This window comes from Rhinatrema bivittatum, chromosome 9, assembly GCF_901001135.1.
Source record: "Rhinatrema bivittatum chromosome 9, aRhiBiv1.1, whole genome shotgun sequence".
Classification (NCBI taxonomy): domain Eukaryota; kingdom Metazoa; phylum Chordata; class Amphibia; order Gymnophiona; family Rhinatrematidae; genus Rhinatrema; species Rhinatrema bivittatum.
The window spans coordinates 10,516,894-10,541,407 of NC_042623.1; the positions used below are offsets into that span (position 1 = coordinate 10,516,894).

General features: G+C 47.0%; 1 protein-coding gene across 1 annotated transcript in view; it reads right to left on the reverse strand.

The window, feature by feature from the left end:
- Nucleotides 1-24,514, reverse strand: part of MCM10 (minichromosome maintenance 10 replication initiation factor) — a 108,120-nt gene that overhangs the window by 77,497 nt on the left and 6,109 nt on the right. The window contains exons 2-7 of the mRNA XM_029615867.1: nt 18,995-19,058; nt 10,670-11,002; nt 10,415-10,540; nt 9,682-9,819; nt 9,313-9,448; nt 888-1,053 (exon numbers count right to left, since the gene is read on the reverse strand). Of these exons, the coding sequence (XP_029471727.1) occupies nt 888-1,053; nt 9,313-9,448; nt 9,682-9,819; nt 10,415-10,540; nt 10,670-11,002; nt 18,995-19,001 (906 nt within the window). The 5' untranslated portion in view covers nt 19,002-19,058. The remainder of the gene's footprint in view (nt 1-887; nt 1,054-9,312; nt 9,449-9,681; nt 9,820-10,414; nt 10,541-10,669; nt 11,003-18,994; nt 19,059-24,514) is intronic.

Genomic DNA, 24,514 nt, shown 5'->3' on the forward strand with positions numbered 1-24,514 from the left:
AGTAAGAGGTTAAAGCAGCTCTGCCTGGCAGCTTGTGGGTGTGTGTATACTTTTACTAAGCTTGCCTACCCCCTTGCAAATATTTTCAACCATATCTTTTGGTGACGATTCTTAGCAGGATCAGAGGGTCTGCATAATGTGAAGGGTCAAAGCTTAGTACAAACAGTAAAATTAATACCTGCCTTTCAATAACTGAGCAAATTGGAACCATGAACGCACAATTCAGGAATAAACTTACAAAGACATTAAACTTACGGCCGCTCATAATTTGCGGCAGAGAAAAAAAAAATGTTTATCACTCCACCCTGCTAAGGGGAGAACCACTGAGAATAAATGAACTGCCTCATTTTTATTCAGAATTAAAATTAAAAAGCTAAAGCGTTTTCTCTTAAACAAAAAATGGTAAGTGGCATTAAAAATACAATTTGTGTATGCAGAGGATGGAAATTCAACTTTTCCTGTGGCACTCGGAGCCGAGTAAGAACCAGGGCTCACCCTCTCTGAGACGTCTGCCTTGCTCCTTATTCAAGCTGTATGCCGCTGTGGTCAGAGGATTTATTTCTTCATTCTTATAATCTGCTCAGTCAAATATCTCTCTGGCCGGTGTGATGTACAACAGCTAAATCCATACACATAAAGCCACACAACTCATTAAACGGCTGCTCTCCCCTTCATCATACTCCCCTGGATTCATGGAGCAGTCCCATCACATAGCAGCAGAGATTAAGCTGATGCCGTAACCCCAGGATTTCATTTTTACACCTCTCAGCTTAGAAGGAATGCAGCGACACACATTACCCTGGTCATAACGCAATCAAAATGTCTGCAGGCAATGGGAGGATGCAAGCCTGAAGCTGCTGCGATGGCTCACTTTGTCGGAAGCTTACACTGCTTGAGCTCTGAGGTGTGATTTTCTTTACGATCACGCCAAACGTCACCCAGTCTGTGTCGTCCAGCTTGTCTGTAGCCAGCCTGTCCCGTATCTGAGCGAGTCTGATTAGCTTCCGCCCGCTCATTTTCCTCTCCATCTCTGAAGACGACACACGAGGCTTCCTGTAGTGCAAAGACCAGAAATCCACTAAGAGCAGGGCCCAGGAACACTTTCAAGCTAAGATTCCCAATTCTAGTCTCACTGCTCACTCACTCCTCCTCAAGCAATTCTCCACCCCCCCTTGCCCAACTGCAATCAGAGAACAAACAAAGCGGGGAGAAATCCCTTCCACTCCTTTACAAGCTTTCAAGGTCCTGGACAGGGGAAAGTAAACTATGGCCTGCGGGCCAAATCAAGATGTCATTCACTTTAATCCGGCCCCGCCAAACATTTTAAAATTATTAGGTGCGGCCCACAATGTTTGCCGCGTCCCGACACCATCATCAGCAAAGGCTCATGCAGGCCCTTTGAATGATGTCATGAATTGCGCGACGCCGGGTCCTGTCCATTGCTGGTGATGTCGGCAACCAAAGGAGGGGGAGGAGGGAACCACGCGGCCAAAACCTTCTCTCTCCATGAACGGGCAGGTGAGCAGCTGTGCATATGGAATAAGCCAATCACAACTTTATTCTGGATGCTGTGCGGGTATAATTGAGTGGAAAGGGGTGAGTAGGAGTGAATGGGTGAGTGACAGGGGGAAGGGGATTGAGTAAAGGGTGAGAGACATAGGGGAATGAATGGGAATGAGTGAATGGGAGGAGAGGGAAATGAAGGGAGTGAATAGGGTGAGTGACAGAGATAAGGGAAAAATAACCCATGCTGTAGTTACACGATGTTGGGTTCCATATTAGGAGCTACCACCCAGGAAAAAGATCTGGGCATCATAGTGGATAACACATTGAACAATGTTAGGAAATATTAGGAAGGGAATGATTAATAAAACAGAAAACGTCATAATGCCTCTGTATCGCTCCATGGTGAGACCGCACCTTGAATACTGTGTACAATTCTGGTCGCCGCATCTCAAAAAAGATATAGTTGCGATGGAGAAGGTACAGAGAAGAACGACCAAAACGATAAAGGGGATGGAACAGCTCCCCTATGAGGAAAGGCTGAAGAGGTTAGGGCTGTTCAGCTTGGAGAAGAGATGGCTCAGAGGGGGCTATGATAGAGGTCTTTAAAATCATGAGAGATCTAGAATGGGTAAATATGAATTGGTTATTTACTCTTTTGGATAATAGGAGGACTAGTGGGCATTCCATGAAGTTAGCAAGTAGCACATTTAAGACTAATCGGAGAAAATTATTTTTCACTCAAAGCACAATTAAGCTCTGGAATTTGTTGCCAGAGGATGTGGTTAGTGATGTTAGTGTAGCTGGGTTTAAAAAATGTTTGGATAAGTTCTCGGAGGAGAAGCCCATTAACTGCTATTAATCAAGATGGCTTTGAGAATAGCCACTGCTATTGCTGGTAACTGTAGCATGGGATCTACAAGAAAATTAGTTCTTACCTGTTAATTTTTGTTCCTGTAGTACCACGGATCAGTCCAGACTGTGGGTTGAGCCTCTTGTCCAGCAGATGGAAACAGACCAAAACTGAAACGGTATCCTATATCAGGACAGAGCCTACCCTACAGCCCTTCAGTATAACCATTGTCAAAGCAACAAAAAGGCATAAGGTCAAGCAAATAACAAGATAAATATTAAATTTGTTGAACAATCTAACAATAGAACAATTGAATGAACTGTGTAACTAATCGCTCTTGCATGATTACCCCTGATCATCGTAAGAGATGCTTCCGGTGCCTGGAATGAGAATCCAAGAGAGCCATGCAGAGAGATTCCTGTAATAAGGAGAAAAAAGGAAAAGAATTCGAACGGACAGACCGAGGAAAACACGGGAGGGCGTCTGGACTGATCCGTGGTACTACAGGAACGAAAAGTACTAATTTTCCTTTCCCTGTACATACCCGGATCAGTCCAGACCATGGGATGTACCAAAGCTTCCCTATAAATGGGGGGACCGAGACAGTCCCACTCGAAGCACCTGCTGACCGAAGGAACCAAACACTGGCACCTGTACGTCAAGGCGGTAATGTCGAGCAAATGTATGCAGGGATTTCCACGTAGCGGCCCTGCATATTTCCTGCGGAGAAATCGATTGACTCTCCGCCCAAGAAGTAGCATGAGAAAGCAAGGAATGAGCCTTTAGGCCCTCTGGAACCGCTCTACCTTGGAAGATAAAGGCCGAGGAAATAGCCTCCTTCGACCACTGAGTGACTGTAGTCTTAGAAGCTTGATTGCCCCTATGTGGACCAATCTACAGAACAAAAAGATGATCAGAGAGCCGGAGGTCATTGGTAACCTGAAGGTAACGCAGTAAAACGTGTTTTACGTCAAGGCGATGAAGATCACTCCCAGCTGGACCCAATATATCCTCAGGGGAGAATGCGGGAGGCTCCACTGACTGATTGACATGAAAAGAAGAAACAACCTTTGGCAAGAAGGAAGGTACGATCCTGAGAGAAACTCCCGAATCGGAAAACCGCAGAAAAGGCTCCCGACAGAACAACACTTGAATCTCTGACACCCTTCTGGCGGAGCAGATAGAAACCAGAAAAACGGTCTTGAGTGTCTTAGAGAAGATAAGGCCATCGCGGAAAGATTAAATGATTTCTTTGCTTCGGTGTTTACTGAAGAGGATGTTGGGGAGGTACCTGTAATGGAGAAGGTTTTCATGGGTAATGATTCAGATGGACTGAATCAAATCATGGTGAACCTAGAAGATGTGGTAGACCTGATTGACAAACTGAAGAGTAGTAAATCACCTGGACCAGATGGTATACACCCCAGAGTTCTGAAGGAACTAAAAAATGAAATTTCAGACCTATTAGTAAAAATTTGTAACCTGGCTAAAAGACAGGAAACAAAGAGTAGGATTAAATGGACAATTTTCTCAGTGGAAGGGAGTGGACAGTGGAGTGCCTCAGGGATCTGTATTGGGACCCTTACTTTTCAATATATTTATAAATCATCTGGAAAGAAATACGACGAGTGAGATAATCAAATTTGCAGATGACACAAAATTGTTCAGAGTAGTTAAATCACAAGCAGATTGTGATAAATTGCAGGAAGACCTTGTGAGACTGGAAAATTGGGAATCCAAATGGCAGATGAAATTTAATGTGGATAAGTGCAAGGTGATGCATATAGGGAAAAATAACCCATGCTATAATTACACAATGTTGGTTCCATATTAGGTGCTACAACCCAAGAGAGAGATCTAGGTGTCATAGTGGATAACACATTGAAATCGTCAGTTCAGTGTGCTGCAGCAGTCAAAAAAGCAAACAGAATGTTGGGAATTATTAGAAAGGGAATGGTGAATAAAACGGAAAATGTCATAATGCCTCTGTATCGCTCCATGGTGAGACCGCACCTTGAATACTGTGTGCAATTCTGGTCGCCGCATCTCAAAAAAGATATAATTGGGATGGAGAAGGTACAGAGAAGGGCGACCAAAATGATAAGGGGAATGGAACAGCTCCCCTATGAGGAAAGACTAAAGAGGTTAGGACTTTTTAGCTTGGAGAAGAGACGGCTGAGGGGGGGACATGATAGAGGTGTTTAAAATCATTGGAGGTCTAGAACGGGTAGATGTGAATCGGTTATTTACTCTTTCGGATAGTAGAAAGACTAGGGGGCACTCCATGAAGTTAGCATGTGGCACATTTAAAACTAAACGGAGAAAGTTCTTTTTTACTCCACGTACAATTAAACTCTGGAATTTGTTGCCAGACGATGTGGTTAGTGCAGTCAGTATAGCTGTGTTTAAAAAAGGATTGGATAAGTTCTTGGAGGAGAAGTCCATTACCTACTATTAAATTCACTTAGAGAATAGCCACTGCCATTAGCAACGGTAACATGGAATAGACTTAGTTTTGGGGTACTTGCCAGGTTCTTATGGCCTGGATTGGCCACTGTTGGAAACAGGATGCTGGGCTTGATGGACTCTTGGTCTGAACCAGTATGGCATATTCTTATGTTAGTGTCAAATCTTTGAGGGTAGCCTGACGGAGAGGTTCGAAAGGTGCCGTACAAAGAGCTCGGACTAAGTGAAGACTCCATGAAGGACAAGTTGCCCGGATGGGCGGCTTCAAATGCTTAGCGCCCTTGAGGAAGTGGACGACATCTGGGTGAGAGGCCACCGCATGACGCTCGATGGTGCCTAACAGGGAACTGAGGGCAGAGACTTGGATGCACAACGAGCTGAAGGAAAGACCCTTGGAGAGGCCCTGCTGAAGGAATGAAAGAATCATAGAAACCGAAGGCGAGCGAGCCGAGGTACCCGATTCTGCGCAAGCATTTTAAAAAATGTTCCAAACGTGGATATAGGCCAGTGACGTAGACTGCTTATGAGCTCGAAGCAGAGGGAATATAACTTCTTCTTTATAGCCCTTTTTCCTCAATCTCCGCTGTTCAAACACCATGCCGCTAGACAGAAGCGATCCGCCTGGTCAAAAAATACGGGATCCTGCCGAAGGAGGCTGTTCCATCTCCTTTTCATTTTGGTTGCCCTTCTCTTTACCTTCTCCATTGCAACTATATCTTTTTAGAGAAGCGGCAACCAGAACTGTACAGAGTATTCAAGGTGCGGTCTCACCATGGAGCGATACAGAGGCATTATGACATTTTCCATTATATTAACCATTCCCTTCCTAATAATTATTTACATTGTTTGCTTTTTTGACTGCTGCAGCACACTGAGCCGATGATTTCAAAGTATTATCCACTATGATGCCTAGATCTTTTTCCTGGGTGGTAGCTCCTGATATGGAACCTAACATCGTGTAACTACAGCAAGGGTTATTTTTCCCTATATGCAATACCTTGCAATTGTCCACATTAAATTTCATCTGCCATTTCAATGCCCAATCTTCCAGTCTTGCAAGGCCCTCCTGTAATGTATCACAATCTGCTTGTGATTTAACTACTCTGAATAATTTTGTATCATCCGCAAATTTGATAACCTCACTCATCATATTCCTTTCCAGATCATTTATAAATATATTGAAAAGCACCGGTCCAAGTACAGATCCCTGAGGCACTCCACTGTTTACCCTTTTCCACCAAGAAAATTGCCCATTTAATCCTACTCTCTGTTTCCTGTCTTTTAGCCAGTTTGTAATCCACGAAAGGACATCGCCTCCTATCCCATGACTTTTTACTTTTCCTAGAAGCCTCTCATGAGGGACTTTGTCAAACGCCTTCTGAAAATCCAAATACACTACATCTACCGGTTCACCTTTATCCACATGTTTATTAACCCCTTCAAAAAAATGAAGCAGATTTGTTAGGCAAGACTTCCCTTGGGTAAATCCCTGTTGACTGTAGTAGTCCTGGGGAAATTTTCTGCTACTGCAGAGTGCAGAATTTGCACAGAATTCTCCCCCTGCGCAGAAAATGGCAGAGGAGACCCTGGCATGCTGTGAATGGCGTGCGCGAAGATGAAGGCCCCCGTGTGCCGCGGGACGCGCTCTGCTCACGGCGAAGATGAAGGCCCTGGTAAGAGAGGAGAGGGAGAGGGGCAGCCTATATGAGGAGATTGTGAAGAAGAGTGAGAGTGTGTGTGTGTGTGAGGGGGAGGGGGGGGGAGGGGGAGAGAGAGCAGGAGGGTGTGTGAGAGAGCATGGGAGGTAAGAGTGGGGGGGGGATGCTTGAGTGTGGGTTTCAGAGAGAGGGAGCCTAAATGAGGAGATTTATTTAAAATCTTTTCTATACCGTCGCTAAGTTATATACCATTGCAATGGTTTATATGTAGGCACATAAATTAAAGTAGGTGAATGCGTACAATAGTACATTCTAACAGGTGCCAAATAGGTTCAGTTACAATATATCATAAACGACAATCGATTGTTTAGTGATGTAAATTCTGACCATATGTACCTGTAGGGTACTGTTCACGGGTAAAATTCATATTCACAGTGTTTACAATTACGTTTGTTGTGATATAGAGTTCATAGACTATTATAATGCACATTCTGAGAATAGTGCTTTGTGCTGGTGCTCTTCTGCCTATTCCTGTATATTTTCTATTCTCCCATCTCTTTAGAAAATGCTTGTTTAAAAAGCCATGTTTTTAAAGTTTTCTTAAAGGTTTTGAGATCTCTTTGCAATCTGATCTCTAGAGGCATTGTGTTCCAAAGTGTGGGGCCTGCTAAAGGTAAGGCCCTCTCTCTCACTTGGGTTAGTCTCGCTGTCTTTACTGAAGGAACGGTTAAGATTGCTTTATTCGCTGATCGAAGGTTTCTGTGTAGGACGTGTACCCGTAATGCTGTGTTTAGCCAGTCTGATTTTCCATCATGTATTAGTTTATGGATGGTACATAAGGCTTTGTATTTAATTCAGTGTTCAATCGGTAACCAATGTAGTTCCGCTAGGGTTTCGGTTATGTGGTCCCTCCTCCTTTTTCCTGTTAGTATTCTAGCTGCTGTGTTTTGTAGTATGTGAAGTGGTCCTAATGTTGTATTTGGGAGTCCTAGTAAAAGTGCATTGCAGTAGTCGGTGCTGGAAGAGACTAGTGCCTGAAGTACTGTTCTGAAATGATCTGGTGTTAGTAGTGGTTTTAGTCTTCTGAGGATCATGAGTTTTGCATATCCTTCTTTTACTTTTAGCGATATGTGCTGTTTTAGATTGGATTTCTGGGTCCATTATTATTCCAAGGTTTCGTACTTTTTCAGCTAGTTTGATTTTCTAGTTGTTTTTGAGTAATATTGGAGTTTGAATGATTTCGATATTTTTCCATTCTAAGGGTAGAAATTCTGTTTTTTCAATGTTAATCATGAGTTCCATTCGGTTTAGCAATTGTTTTATAATGTCTAGGTACATGTTAGCTAGGTTTAATGTTTTTTCTATTGTATCATCGACTGGAAGAATTAGTTGAATATCATCTGCATAAATGTAGATTGTGAAGGAGAGTGAGAGTGTGTGTGTGAGAGAGAGAGAGAGGAGAGGGGAGGGGGAGAGAGAGCAGGGGGGTGTGAGAGAGCATGGGAGATAAGAGAGCAGGGGGGGATGCTTGAGTGTGGGTTTCAGAGAGAGGGAGCCCTATATGAGGAGATGGTGAAGGAGTGTGTATGTTTGTGAGAGATCGAAAGCTCGTATGTATGAAAAAGGGATCGTGTGTATGTGAGGGTGCTAGTCTGTGTGAAGGGATTGTGTACATGTGAGAGGGAGCCCGTGTGAAGGGGAGCATGAGAGAGACACATAAGTAGCCTGTGCAAGGATGTATGTAAGAGAGAGAAAGGGAGATTGTGTGGGTGAGTATGCAAGAGAGAGGGCCCTGTATGAGGGGGTATGTGTGAGCGTGAGGGAGCCTGTATGAGGGAGAGCATGTGTGTGAGAGAGGGAGGGACAGAGGGAGCCTGTGTGAGGGGCAGTACTGAGAACGGGTTCAAAGTTTGGGACTGGCAATAGAGTGGAAAGGGTTGAGCCTAGAGGTGAAGGGGAGAGGTATTGGCAGGTGGAGGAGATGGGGCCTGAGAGGGCAAAGTGGCCAGGGGAGTAGGGTCAGCGAGTGGAAGGGACACTCTTACAGTGAATTTCTAGGGAAATTCCGCGTCTAAGTAATAACTTTTTTTCTGTATTAATTAAAAATGTAATTACTTAGACTGTCATTTAAATTGTGTTATTTTGACCAATATAACATTTGCAAAATTTTAAACTTTTGTGCGCAGAATTCCCCCAGGAGTAACAATCTACAAATTAACTTCACTGCACATGTATATCATCATCTTCAGCCTCAAAACATTAAGCCAGCCCTCTAAAAGCCTTATAAAAAAGCCTTGCACTCTTTCTGAAATATTACTAAATCTTCCATACGCATTGCATCACAAACATAGCATGAAGCAAGCAGATTCCAGTCCATGGTAGGTCATTTGTGACACTGTAGCACACATGGCTGCTCCCAGATATCCAGCATAAGCACTGGCCAAAAGGATAACTCAGAGGTACAATCGGTAACATCGATAAAGTGTAACTATTTTCTGTGCAGTCTACATCTGCACTTGTAGACTTTTATCCAAAGCGCTGTAAACATAATAGTTCCCTTACTTCCTTCATAGGTCGTTGAGATAATCTCATTTTGTATTTCATCCCACCCCAGAGATATCTGCAAATATCCTGCAACTGCAAAATGGAAAAAGAACTTAAGAATGTCCCTTTCACCTTCAAAGAACAGGTTTTTTTTCTACGAAAGCAGAAGATTGCAGGAAAATATTTGCAGTGAGACATCAGTAATAACTGTACAAAGGACATCAGGAGCGCTCCGTCACACCTGTCCCATACATGCAGTCTCAGAAAAATATCTATCGACTTGGGTACCTTATTCGAAGGCCAGAGAACCTTTCCACTGGAATTCGTTGCTGTGTTACACTGGAAACACCTGGACTCCTGGCATTCCTTGGCCCTGCCTGAGCTGATACAGCAGGCACCAGCGCCTGAGGGGGGCTCCTCTTGTCTATACAGAACAGAAAAATGCCTTGAAGATTTGACACTGAAAAACTGAGGGATCTCCCCCCCTCCCCACCCCATCAGATGAGTTTCCGTGTCAATGCAAGTTTCACCAGTTAACTCCACTACATAAAGAACAATGAGAAGCACCCTGAGAGGGGGCAGGGAGAACAGAACCTACACATACTACAAACAAAACCCGAGAGGAGAGATTAGGATCCAGACACAAGGACTCTATACCGGAGGGCAGAAGGGGTTTTCTCTGCAACGCTGGTGTTCGGCTCTGCAGTACAGGGGACGTGAGCTGCGCTGCGAAGCAGGGGGACTCCTGCAGCATCCGAGCAGTCCGGTCTCTCAGGGGGCTGCTGCCGATGTTTGCTGTTCAAAAAAAGGAAAAAAAAAATAATACAGAAAACGCTTTATTGCAAACCAGACAGCAAGAGTTCTTCTAGTCAAGATCATTATTCCAAGATTTAGTTGAAGATATTAGGAAGGAGCAAACAGCTCACGTACCACTGTGATGGGACTGCCAGCCATTAGCAGACGAGAGCCTTGTAACATTTATGGACCACATCAAGTTTCTGCTAAATAGAACTATCTTGTGAGAAGGAAAGTGGCCAGGAAGCGAAGCGAGCAGCTTAAGTAAACCTCCGTCCCATACCAGTGGGAGCAGCACTACATCCAATGTTGCTCAGCAGCAGTCTAAGCTACCTTTCACTTTAAGAGTTCACTCCATTTACTTTTATGCCTTTTAAAGCTTCCGATGTGTAAGTCACATAAAGGGCTTTTAACATCTGCCTGGCTCGGTTCATGGCTTTCTGAGCGGTCACTCCAACTTTGGCTAATATGCGACAAGTCGGACAGATTTCATGAGACTGGATTTGCCTTTCCCACATTTTGTAGCTCAGTTCTTTCCCGGGTTCATTGGGAAGATTTTAGTAAAGCCCTGAAACCCTAGTCTGGACCCCATTACCTTGTCCCTTCCTCTTACTGGCAGGTGATGCTCTTGGTGTCGGGGTGCTTGCTCTGGGTCCGAGGGCAGTCTGTTGTAACTGCTCCTGTAACTTCCTCATCTGATCTTGCAGTTGGTGCAACTCAGCTAAGACAGGAGAACAAATTTAAATGCGTAAGGACTGTGCTTCAAGAGCAGCCTCAGAATACACATTTACATTCTCAAACCACACACAGCACAGAAGGGCTCGAGCTACTGAAAACATGCTCCCAATACCTTCCAATTCTTGCTGGGCTTTCTCCTGATGGAAGACTGGCGATTGCTTCACAGCTCCATTGTTAACATCTTTCACAGGCTCCTCCTCCTCCTCCTCCTCCAGGTCGTCCACATCTCCAAACAGCGTGAAGACATCTCCCTTCCCGTCCCCCTCCTCAGCAGCAGGAATCTCCTCCGTGTAAGACCCCTCTTCATCGGCATCAAACAGCTCGTCAAACTCATCGAGCTCTGCAACCTCCTCAGAAGGCTCGCCGTGTCCACTCAAAAGGCCTTCAGCTGCCGCAGCTTCGCTCTCCTCTAACAAAGAAGCCAACAGCTCCAAGTCCTCGGCACCTGGAAGAGACAGCGGTTATAGGAAAATTGGTTCTCACCTGCTAATTTTCATTCCTGTGGTACCACAGGATCAGTCCAGACTCCTGGGTTTTGCCTCCCTGCCAGCAGATGGAGACAGAGAGAGTCTCCCTGACACCGTACATAACCCAGTGTGCCACCTGCAGTCCCTCCGTATTGACCTGTACCTAAGCCAAGATGACAGCGACAAACAAATTTCTAAGCAAGCTTCTAAGCAAACTCACTCACCTCCAACTCTGTTTTTCTAGATAGCACTCTGTCTTTCAAACCACAAATTAAGTACTTCATCAAACAGGGTTTTTTCAGACTTCAGTTACTTGCTGGCTTAAAAAAACTGCTTCACTGCTGAATTTTGTACTGTTCTTCAAGCTTCTTTATTCCGAATTATAGACTACGGTAATGCTTTATACATTGGTCTTCCTGCTGCGACTCTACGCCCTACCCAACTCTTAATCAACTCGGCTGCATGACTCCTGTCCGAAACAGAATGCTCAGATCACATTACACCAACTCTAATATCCAAATGCATCAAATATAAACTGGGAACAATAATATATAAAACTTCTGAATGACGTCTCTTGTCCATGGGCCAACTCCTTACTCAAATTTTACCAACACACGCATTCTCTACGCTCATCACACCACCTCCTTCTCGAAGTCCCCTCGCCAAAAGCAGCTCACCTCTATATTATTTATTTATTTTATTTATTTAAAGATTCTTTATATACCGGGGCACGTTAAAAACATCACCTCGGTTCACAATGTAACGTAACATAGCAACAAGCTTTACAATAATTTAATGTAATGCAAACAGAAGAAAACTAAGTCAACTTGAGACAGGTGGTTACATAATTAACTCTTAAGGAGAGTAGAGTAGAGAAGGTTACATAATTAACTCTTAAGGAGAGTGGCTGAAAGAGTTTTTAACTATTAACAAGGTGACAGGATGTAAGGGATGAGTTAGAGGTGGAGGGAGTGAGGGGTAGGAGGAGGGGGGGGGGGGGGGGGGGAGAACAGGAATGCACCTTCTCCACTGCCGGACCTATATTCCGGAATCTCCTCCCACTTGAAATACGAAAATGTGACTCCCTTAAAAAGGTCAAAGGTCTTCTCAAGACCCATTTGTTTAAATCTGCCTATTTTTGAGTTTTATGATTTGAAACAGTATTTTAATTTGCTATTCTTTTATGCTTTAATGTAATTTTATGGAGGAGATTTTATTGTTGATTATTTTATGCGTGTTTCATTGTTAACCGCTTAGACCATTCTGTGCTAGGCGGTCTATAAACCTAATAAATGTAAATGGAAGAAGGTGAAACCCTGGGCTCACAATGCTACACAGGGTGCGGGTGCGGGTGACCCCCCCCCCCCCACATTACATATTAGGGCTTGGCAAAAAAAGGGGGAGCTATACTTTCTCGTCTTTTTCCTTTCAAAAGATTGATTTTGAAGATATGGGGAAATGGAGATCTAGGTTAGTGAAGGAGAGAGAAGTTACGAGCTGATAGAAGAGGGATGACGACCATGTTATCCACAGAAATAGAAAAAAAGAGGAAGAGGGGAGGTGGGCTTGGGGGAAAAGATAAGGAACTCCGTCTTGGCCATGTTGAGTTTAAGGTGGCAGCAGGACATCCAGGCAGCAATGTTAGAAAGGCAGGCCAAGATCTGGGGTTGAATTTCTGGTGTACATAGGTAAATCTGGGAATCATCGGCATAAACATGGTATCGAGAGCTATGAGAGGAAATCAGAGCACCAAGGGAATTAGTATATAGTGAGAAGAGAAGAGGGCCCAGGACGGAGCCCTGAGGCACATGAAGTGATAGTGGAACGGCAGTAGAGGAGGAACCAGCAGAGGAAACGCTCAAAGTGCGATGGGAAAGGTAAGAAGAAAACCAAAGACAGGACAGAGTCCCGAAATCCAAGCGAGGACGGAGTATATACATAGAAACCAATACTTTCCTTTGGAGCAGAGGTTCAGGTTCCAGGAGTGCAGGCTGCACGGCAGATCAGAAAAGAGCCAGACCACTGGCTATATCAGTCTCCTTTCACCGAACTTTAGCGACCCAGCCCAGGACAAACTATATAAAAGGACCCTTCCCTGCTCCACTGGGCTTGCAGTGCAGAACTGCCAGCAGATTCCATCGCTGTCTCATGGGGGATGAGGGATCTGGACCACCAGATGTCCAGTCCACGGACCTCCGAACCGAGCTATCAGTAGGGTCACCAACCCCCTGCTCAACCACCTCAAACCAGGGGAGAGGGCCCCACCAGGATCTAACAACCCTCTGGGAGAAACTAGAGATCTATCTTCTCCTTTCCTTATGGTCTCCAGATTGCAGGTTTTAACACCATCTGTCATCTGCTAGAGACAGAGAAATACCGAGGGTGAAGTACAGTGTCGGTGAAACTGTCTCCATCTGCTGGCAGGGAGGCAAAACCCAGGATTCTGGACTAATCTGGGTATGTACAGGAAACTGTCACTTTGCTCTGCAGCCATACCCTTAAACCTCCAAACAGCCCCATAATTACAACACAAGAAGCCTCAGTATCTCACATTCTCAGGCAGATGTTTTCATTTTTAAAAGTTCCTTACGGGATTAGTCCATTTTCATTCATCCTTCAAAAGCAGAAAGAGATTAACACTTTATTTGAGCACATCAGAGTCAGAAGCAAAAGGAGATTGGGGCCTCTGTCCAGAAGACTCAGATTACTGTCCACAACAGAACACGACTGCCAATTCTGTTTAATGCTCAGGTCCAGGACATCAAAAACAAGACTGCCAGGGGTTAAATTTACCATGTCCCTTTTCCAGCCCATGCAGGTGGGAGAGAGAAAAAGGGAAAAAAAAATGGATAAAGTGCGTAGCTTGCTGGGCAGACTGGATGGGCCGTTTGGTCTTCTTCTGCCGTCATTTCTATGTCTTAAACTTTCATAAGTCAAAAGGCACCTCACTAATATACAAAAATAAAATATTATCTGATCAGCAGGTTAATATGAAAATGTATCTCCATGGACAAAAAAGTTAAGAAAAATGCAGTTTTAGGAAAATGTTCTTGTAAGGATTTAGGGGCAATTTCCATATCAGAAGATTCCCTGGGATATTGGGAAGGTTCAATAGCCTCTTAGGGCCAATGTGTGAGCACTGGGGGTAGATTTGTTTCAGAATAGCATCTGTTCAAATCAGCTGTTAATGTACGCCCTGGCCTGTCCCTGCATCTTAATCATTGTATCTTTTTTGTTTTAATATTTTTGCTTTCACCTGTTTAAGAAATGTTTTTATTCATTTGATTATGGTTGTTTTAATTGTAAACCACTTCAAATCTCTTGACAAAGCAGTATATAAGCTTTTTTAAATAAATAAATTTCTTAATGTATTCCTCCATAAAACTGGAGAAAGAATTAACGTTCCTTAATTGGGATAAAGCCTGAGGATTAACATTTCTTACTGAACATAGCGATTCTAAATTTAAAATTCTGCCCATTTTCTTTGAATCTTCTTGTGAAATACAAACTTCCAACATAAGTTGGATTATGATGCTCTTTTGCCTCACTCTGAGCACGATTACTGAATTATTAATTTGATTTATTAATTTGATCCGCCTGAACGTTGTCGCCTCCCGCAATGTGAGATGCTGCTATGTTGCTGAGATGCAGCTCCGACAAGGCCATCAAGCACTGAGCCTCCTCCGCCACCTGGGGGCTCCTCGTCCCGCCCTGGCGGTTGATGTATGTCACGGTGGTCGCATTGTCCGACAACACTCGGACTGCCTTTCCCCGCAGCCACGGCAGGAAGGCTTGTAGGGCCAGACGGACCGCTCTGGTCTCTAGGCGATTGATAGACCACTGGGCTCGCGACACTGACCATTGGCCCTGGACCGAGCTCCCTAGGCAGACCACTCCCCAACCGGAGAGGCTGGCATCCGTGGTTACCACTGTCCAATCGGGCACCAGAAGGGAGAGTCCAGAAGACAGATGACTGGGATCCAGCCACCAGAGTAGGCTGGACCTCGCGTGTCCCGCTAGAGGAAGCGGTAGGTGGAAGTCCTCGGAGACCGGCTTCCAGCGGGACAGTAAGGAAAACTGTAATGGTCGCAGATGAGCGAACGCCCAAGGAACCAGCGCCAGCGTGGAAGCCATAGACCCTAGGACCGTAAGGTAGTCGCAGACTCGCGGTCGGCGGAGAGACAACAAGCGCCGTACTTGAGATTGTAGTTTGCACACCCGGTCGTGCGACAGGAACACCTTGCCCTGTGTCGTGTCGAACACTGCTCCTAGATATTCCAAGGTCTGCGTGGGTGCCAGATGACTTTTGCTGAAGTTGACCACCCATCCCAGGGACTGCAGGAGATGGAGGACCCTGGCCACCGCTAACCGACACTGATCCTCGGACTTTGCCCGAATCAGCCAATCGTCCAGATAAGGATGGACCAGGAGACCTTCTCGGCGCAACTGCGCTGCCACCACAACCATCACCTTCGTGAATGTACGGGGAGCCGTCGCGAGCCCAAACGGGAGCGCCCGAAACTGGTAATGCCGTCCTAGAATGCAGAACCTGAGGAAGCGTTGGAACGACGGCTGAATGCCTATGTGAAGATACGCCTCCGTGAGATCCAGGGAAGCCAGGAACTCGCCTGGTCGTACTGCGGCGATGACAGACCGAATCGTCTCCATTTTGAACGCGAAGGTATCGGTTTACCCCCTTGAGATCCAGGATTGGTCTGGACGTGCCGTCTTTCTTTGGGACGATGAAGTAAATGGAGTAACGGCCCTTGCCGTGTTGGCTGACCGGGACGGGGGAAATGGCTCCCAATGCTTCCAAGCGTCGGATGGTGTCTAGCACCGCCGCCGCCGTCTTCTCGGGGGCCTTGCAGGGCGAGACAAGGAACTTGTCCGCTGGAGTGTGAGCAAAATCTAACGCGTAGCCGTGTTTTATCACGCTGAGAACCCACTGGTCCGACGTTACACCGGCCCATCTCTCGAAAAAGGACATCAACCGCGCCCCGACGTTGGAAATGGAGTGCTGGGGCTGTAGCGGGAGATGGGCCGACCACCTTTCATTGCGAAGACTTGGCCCCTGTGATCGCCAGGGGTCCCCCTTGTCTTCCGAAGCGCTTCCCCCGAAAGGACTGCTGCTGCCACTGCGGGTTACGGGAGGAAGAAGACCTGTACGCCTGCCCGGACGACCCTTGAGGGGCAACTTCCGGGGACCCCGAAAGCGGGACCTAGCCGAAAAAGAAGACCGCGACCTGGACCGATCCTCGGGCAGCCTGAAAGCCCTGTTTTCCCCCAGGGAAATCATTAAGTCATCTAACTCCTTGCCAAACAGCAACTTACCTTTGAATGGCAGCGCCCCGAGGTGAGCCTTGGAAGAGCCGTGAGCCGCCCAGTTGCGTAGCCACAGGAGTCGGCGTGCTGAAAATGCAGCCGTCATGGATCTCGCCGACGTGCGCAACAGATCGTGGAGCGCATCTGCACCATATGCTATTGCCGCCTCCAATCTATCCGCCTGCGCTGCCTCGTCTGCAGAAAGATCCGCATTGGCCTGTAGAACCTGAGCCCAGCACAAGCTAGCTCGCATAGCGAAATTCGTGCAGATGGCGGCTCGAACTCCCAGCGCGGAAACCTCGAAAATCTTCTTAAGCTGCACTTCCAGCTTCCTGTCCTGAAGATCCTTGAGGGCTGTCGCTCCCGTGACTGGGATAGTGGATCTCTTTGTTACCGCAGAAACCGCCAAATCCATCTTGGGAAGTTTGAGAAGGTCCAGCGCGTCCTCCGGGAGCGGGTAAAGCTTGTCCATGGCTTTGCTGACCTTCAGACCCAATTTTGGGGTGTCCCATTCCCGGAACAGGATGTCTGTGGAAGAAAAATGAAACGGAAAAGCCACTGCCGGACCCGTGAGGCCTAACAGGACCGGATCCATGTTCGCCTCCTGCCGAACAACTACCGGAGGGGCCTCTATTCCCAGCTCCTGGAGAATGGCCGGAATTAAGGGCGGCAGTTCCTCCCTGCGGAAGAGCCGGACCACCTTGGGATCGTCTCTCTCCACTGCCTGTGATCCTTTTCCTGCACCGGACGGAGCGGATCCATCCGCTGCTACTTCGTCGGCCCCCTGTAGGGGCTCTTCAGGGGAATCAGTGTGCGCCCCCGTGGAGGAATCTGAGTCCGCCTCCTGTGGGACGCCACGTGGAGGCCTTTTTCCCCTTGGAAGCGCTCGGGGGCACTTCCGCCACCCCCGATGGCCTCTTGGATTTCTTCAGCGGTGGAGCCTTGCAGGATTCCCTCCTGCCGCACTTGCGTTTTTTTTTTTTTTTAATTTCAGGACTTTGCGCAACAAAAGCGCAAAGTCCTCAGAAAAAGAGCCGGAATCGGAAGAAACCTCAGCGGGGCTCCCCGGGTCCCCCGAGGGACCTCTCCACCGCGATTCGTTCAGGGGACAGCGCGGGAGGCAAGGCCGAAGGCCCTGCCATTTCCCGCGCCATTTCGCGGCCCGTGGCCAAAATGGCCGCCGCTCCAGGACTGAGAAGGAAAAAGCTCCTGGGGCCTCTCCACCGCGCCCCCCCCCCCCCCCTCCGCTCGGCGGCAGTCGCGCGGGTCGCAAACGAGCCTCCCGAGACGCCCCGGAAGACCCTTCATCTCCCGGGATGCAGGCAGCACACACACAGGCCCTCGCGCGCCGAGCCGCAGGCCCGGCAAATCGAGCCGCGAGGCATGTCAGCGAAAAACGGCGCGAAGAGGGAGAATGGCAGCCAAAAATAATAAAATTCGCGCGAAAATCCTCCCCCCTGTCAGCGGCGCCCCCCCTCCGAGAGCGGCGACGCGAAGAAACAGAGAGCCGGCACAAAAAATAAAAACACACTTTTTTTTTTTTTTTTACAAAAACGCCTGTCGCTGTCCGTGGTCCTGGAGCCCTAATCCAGCAGGGGTGAGTGAACCGGGCTCCCCGGTGTCACCCCTGACGCTGCTACTGGGAAAGCCGGGTCCTCGACCCTAGCAGCGGCCTCAACCAGGGGGGGGTAGTCCCCTCAGGACCTCTCAACCCCCCTGGGAGGCAGGGCGGACGGACGTCAGTGACAATTTGGCAAAAAAAAACCCAATTAACAACACCGTAGCCTAAACTGGCCTAAAACCAAAAGAAATAACCAACCCTGACGGAGTACCAGAACCAGGGCCGGGAGGAGCTGTGACCGCACCTGCACCATCTACTGGAGACAGAGTAAGACTGAGGGGCTGTGACTGGCACAGGGGCATATATGGCTCCGCCCACAAGTTTTAGTCTGTCTCCATCTACTGGTGCGGAGTCACAACCCAGGTGTCCTGGACTGATCCTGGTACGTACAGGGAACAGAAGATTCCCTGGGATATTGGGAAGGTTCAATAGCCTCTTAGGGCCAATGTGTGAGCACTGGGGGTAGATTTGTTTCAGAATAGCATCTGTTCAAATCAGCTCTTAATGTACGCCCTGGCCTGTCCCTGCATCTTAATCATTGTATCTTTTTTGTTTTAATATTTTTGCTTTCACCTGTTTAAGAAATGTTTTTATTCATTTGATTATGGTTGTTTTAATTGTAAACCACTTCAAATCTCTTGACAAAGCAGTATATAAGCTTTTTTAAATAAATAAATTTCTTAATGTATTCCTCCATAAAACTGGAGAAAGAATTAACGTTCCTTAATTGGGATAAAGCCTGAGGATTAACATTTCTTACTGAACATAGCGATTCTAAATTTAAAATTCTGCCCATTTTCTTTGAATCTTCTTGTGAAATACAAACTTCCAACATAAGTTGGATTATGATGCTCTTTTGCCTCACTCTGAGCACGATTACTGAATTATTAATTTGATTTCAGGAAAGATGGAATAAGACAAAAGCCTGTTATGCAACTGAGTCCTGTCTAAAGGGATAGGTAGCAGGATACTGATGCAAAGGGATTACAGAAATTGCTACCTCAATGAATAGCCGCTTTGTGCTTACCATCCATGTTCGTCAGCAGGACAGATGTGCAGCAAGTGTTAAGGACGACCAGAGAGAATCCACCCTACAGAAAGAAGCGTAAACCAAACATCACCAATACAAATAAAGTGGCAGCCCTTTTCACCAAACTTTATGGACACGGAAAAATAGTAGCAAAAGGGTGGCGGATGCTGGACTCTGCCTCCCAAGCAAAAAACAGCAACAGAATTCAAGAAAGCATGGGACAGGCACAGAGCCCTGGCTGGGAAGATGAGAAGAGAAAGTGATCAACTGGCATTATATCAGGACTGAAATTGGGCAGGTTGGATGGGTCTCGGTTATCTGCCATCGTATTTTGCATTTCTAGAGAAGCTTCTGAAAATGTCCCATCTTCAAAAACAATAATTATATAGGAGGGACAACCACCAGCCATCAGTCAAAATTTCCCTCTGGCTTCTATCCTTTAAGTACTACCTAGCACTTCCTTTAATCTATTTCACATTTTCTACCATCTGACCACTATACACACACCGGAACAGCACACAAGGCTGGAAAAGTGCTAATGTGCCGATTAAATCTGTCTGTCGCACAATAAGCTCTCGGCCAGTAGGCTGATTGGGCTGCAATTTTGGAATAAGGTGTGGAGGTAAGATAGACCATGGACCCAGGACCTATGCTACTGAAAGTGACCTCAACCCAATTAGGGGGAGATCATTTTTAAAATGGAAAAGTGTCCAAATCCAGACATATGCAGGATTTGTGCATACTTGCTTCTGTTAGAGGACATTTCAAAGCAAAATGGCAATAAAGCAGTGCAGTGTGAGTAGGCATTAGCAGAATACAATGAAAGAATCTGAACGGAGGGGTTTAAATGGCATCACGCCTGGGGGAATTCTGCGCTACATCCCTCACCTCGCAGATTTCTTCCTTCGTCGCCGTTACCGCAGATTTCCTCCCGCGCCGGAAAAGGATTAAAAAAAAAACAAAAACAGGAAGCATGCCACGCACGGACAGCAGCCAATCGGGGACAGTGACGTCAGGTGGCCCACGCAGGGCAGGAGGAACCACTAGGCGAGCTAGGCGGTGCCGTGGTAGGCGGCAAAATTTTGAAAGGGCAAAAAGTGCCCTTTCAAAATTCTGCCAGCCCCCGCCTCACCGTGCCACCTTCCCGACACCCCCCTTGTGGTCCAGCGGAGGGCCCGGGAGCGATCTGCCGCTCCCCGGGCCTCGGCTTCCACTAAGAAAAATGGCCGGTGGCCTTTAGCCCCTGCCATGTGACAGGGGCCAACCAATGACACCGGTAGCCCCTGTCACATGGTAGGGGCTAAAGGCCACCAGAGCCATTTTGGTTAGTGGCAGCCGAGGCCCCGGGAGCAGCAGATCGCTCCCAGGCCCCCACCTGGACCACCAGGTATTTTGTAAGTTTTCTTTTGGAGGGGGGGGGGGGGGGGGGAGTCGGGGCTGCGGCTGGGGGTGGTGCAAGGATGAAGGTGCCTAGGGTGCCCAATCCCCTTGCATCGGCCCTTGGCGCATCACATGGCAGCATGGCACTGGCAGCTCGAGAAGCAAGCAGCAAGGAGAAGAGGGAGAGAGAGAAGGGAGGGGAACAGAGGGGAGGAGGAAAGAGAGAAGGGGGAAGAGAAAGGGGAAAAAGGAGAAGAGAGAAGGGAGGGGAACAGAGGGGAGGAGAAGAGGGAGAGAGAGAGAGAGAGGGGAGGGGAAGTCAGGTGGCGCACGGAGACTGGGATATTGCAGCACGGCTCAAGTACGGCCGCAGGTACCGGCGGCTCAAGATAAGCAAGCAAGAAGAGGGAGAGAGAGAGAAGGGAGTAAGGAGGTAAGAGAGGAGCCCTGGCCCTGAGAGTGTGTGTTTGAGCCCTTGTGGTTGTTGTGAGCCAGTGGGTAGCAGAGAAAGGGAGAGGGGGAGAGAGAGATGTAAGTGGGGAGACAGAACATGTGTGTGACAGATGGCATGTGAGAGAAAGCACATGTCTGATAACATGTAAGAGAGACAGTGAGCAGGGATACTCAGGTGGAGAGGTTAGCAACAACTGCAGCCGTCCCTGCCAGCTTGGCTCATCTGCCAGCAGCAGCAATTGACACTGCTGGCAGATGAGCCAAGTTGCCAGGGACACTCATTGCACTGAAATGCAGAAGAATTTGCAAAAAATATTGTGTTATTTTGAAAAATAAATGTGCAGAATTTTGGGGAATTTAGAAAATGTGTGCACTGAATTTTCAGTTTTTTGTTGCAGAATTCCCCCAGGAGTAAAATGGCCATAAAAATGGAACAGTGCCCTTTTAAGTATGAAATCAGTCATTTCTGCTGCATGAATGTTTGGATTTTAGGACACTGCAGAAGCAGAAAATAAGACTCAACCTCCAGGCAGTAATGTGTGACGAAAGGAAAACTGGTTCTTACCTGCTAATTTTCGTTCCTGGAATACCACAGATCTGTCCAGTCAAGTGGGTTTGTATCCCTACTATGGAGGCAGATAATTGGAGAAATTACTTACCTGATAATTTCATTTTCCTTAGTATAGACAGATGGACTCAGGACCAATTGGTTATGTGCTCCCCTGCCAGCAGATAGAGACAGAGTCAGCTTTCAAAGCTGATGTCACCCTACATACACCCCTGCAGTGACCTCAGCCATTCAGTATTCTCTTCAAAAGCTATTGTGGACAAACTGTTGAAAAACTTGAATACCATTTAATAACGATTAATAACTTGATTAAAACTGGTGACCGTAACTGTACTAAGCCAAACATAAGCGCTGAATCACCTGGACCGAATGGTATGCATCCTAGGGTACTGAAGGAACTAAAAAATGAAATTTCTGATCTATTAGTTACAATTTGTAACATATCATTAAAATCATCCATTGTACCTGAAGACTGGAGGGTAGCCAATGTAACCCCAATATTTAAAAAAGGCTCCAGGGGCGATCCGGGTAACTATAGACCAGTGAGCCTGACTTCAGTGCCGGGAAAAATATGGAAAGTGTTCTAAAGATCAAAATCGTAGAGCATATAGAAAGACATGGTTTAATGGGACACAGTCAACATGGATTTACCCAAGGCAAGTCTTGCCTCACAATTCTGCTTCATTTTCTTTTGAAGGAGTTAATAAACATGTGGATAAAGGTGAACAGGTAGATGTAGTGTATTTGGATTTTCAGAAGGCGTTGACAAAGTCCCTCATGAGAGGCTTCTAAGAAAACTAAAAAGTCATGGGATAGGAGGCGATGTCCTTTCATGGATAAACTGGCTAAAAGACAGGAAACAGAGTAGGATTAAATGGTCAATTTTCTCAGTGGAAAAGGATAAACAGTCGAGTGCCTCAGGGATCTGTACTTGGACCAGTGCTTTTCAATATTTTTATAAATGATCTGGAAAGGAATACGACGAGTGAGTGACATTCCCCTGGATCCAGACTCTCCCTGCTGAGAAAATCTGCTCTGATGTTGTCTTTTCCTGCAATGTGGGAGGCCAAGATCCCTTGTAGATTTAACTCCACCCATTCCATAAGGGAGTCTATCTCCAGAGACACTTGGTGGATTTTGGTTCCTCCCTGGCGGTTGATGTAGGCTACCATTGTTGCGTTGCTAGACATCATGCGGTCTGCTTGTCCCTGGAGCCTGTGACTGAATTGCAGACATGCTAATCTGACAGCTCGGGCTTCCAGGCGGTTTGTTCCAGCGTGCCTCTTCCTTGGTCCATCGCCCCTGGGTTGTCAATTCCTGACAGTGGGTTCCCCACCCTCGGAGGCTCGCATCCGTCTTGAGGACTAGCCAGTTTAGTGGGTCAGGCTTACACCCTTGCTTAGATGCACTTCCTGTAGCCACCACTGGAGCCGAGAAGATACTTCCATCGGTAGGTGGAGGCGAATCGAGTAGTCTTGAGACAGTGGGTTCCAAAGTGACAGCAGGGAGCGTTGGAGTGGCCGCATATGTGCCCTCGCCCATGGTACTACCTCCAGGGTTGACACCATCAGGCCAAGGACATGGAGATAGCTCCAAATACTGGGGAGCATTGTGTTCGTCAACCGAATAACTTGGCATATCAGTTTCCTTATTCTTGAGAGGGAGGAAGACCTTGTCCTGCTTGTTGTCGAACCAGACTCCCAGGTACTGTAAGGACTGGGAGGGCTTGAGACTGCTCTTGTCCATGTTCATGACCCGAGTTCCTGAAGCAGGGACCTGACCCTGCTGGTCACCTAGAGGCTCTCTTCCAACGACTTCACCTGGATCAGCCAGTCGTCTAAGTAAGGGTGCACCAGGATCCTTTCTTTTCTCAGTGCTGCCGCTACAACCACCATCATTTTGGAGAATGTTCTGGGGGCGGATACCAGGTCAAAAGTCAACGCCTGGAACAGATGACGGCCCAGTACCACAAAACGTAGGAAACACTGGTGGTCTTGATGGATTGGGATAATGAAGGTAGGCCTCCAAGAGGTACAGAAATGTTAAGAACTGTCGCGGTTGTACGGCCATTATGACCAAGTGAAGAGTTTCCATGCGGAAGTGAATTACCCACAGATGTTCATTAACAAGTTTATTGTAAAGTTTATTGATTATTGTAAAATGTTTATTGAAAAGCACTGTTGCACATGTTCATTCTAGTTGGCACAGCTGCAATGTTTGTTAATTGTGAACCGATGCGAGGTTACTAAACAAATGTCGGTATATAAAAAAACCGCAAATAAATAAATAAATGATGATTGACGCTCTTGAGATCCAGAAATAGATGGAATAACGCCCCGTATTTTCCTGATGTGTAGGTACTGGGGTTATAGCCCTCAAACTGAGGAGACTTATCAACGTGGATTCCACTGCCAGTTTTTTGTGCTGGGAGTGGCAAGGTGATATCATGAACATGTCCTACGGGATGCTGCGAAATTCTAGAGCGTATCCTTCTCGTATGATGTCCAATAGCCATTTGTCAAACGTGATCTCAATCACTGATAGAAGAGGGATAGTCTGCCCCCTATCTCCTCGTCCCGTGGATGGATCGGCCAACTTCATTGGAAAGTTTGGGTCGAACTTGAGCCCGAACCAGTTCCTCCTTTTGCTTGTTGGCTTCGAAAGGACTGAGACCTTCCCGAGAGCCGAGATATCTCGAATGATGAGTTTCTGTAGGGCCAGAAGTGCTGGGAGTCCCTGGCCCAACCCCTCAAGGGCGAGGGGCATTGTGATGTCTTTTTCTTATCTTCCGGTAGCCGAGGCACTGGAGATTCACCCCACTTACTGGCAAGCTTTTCCAGTTCTCTTCCAAATAGAAGGGATCCCTTAAAGAGAATTTTTGTGAGGTTTCCTTAGAAGAAGTTAAGTCTGCTGACCAATATCGCAGCCATAGCTGTCTTCTAGCCACCACCACTGAGGTTGCTCCTCTGGCCGAGGTACGCACTAGGTCAGAGCTTACATCTGCTAGGAAGGCTGCGGCGGGCTCCATCGCCTCTCTGGGATGCGCCCCTCTGAGATGTGCCCCTGAGCTATCTGCCTCGCGAGAGAGAAGCAAACACAAAGAAGCCACAAGGGCA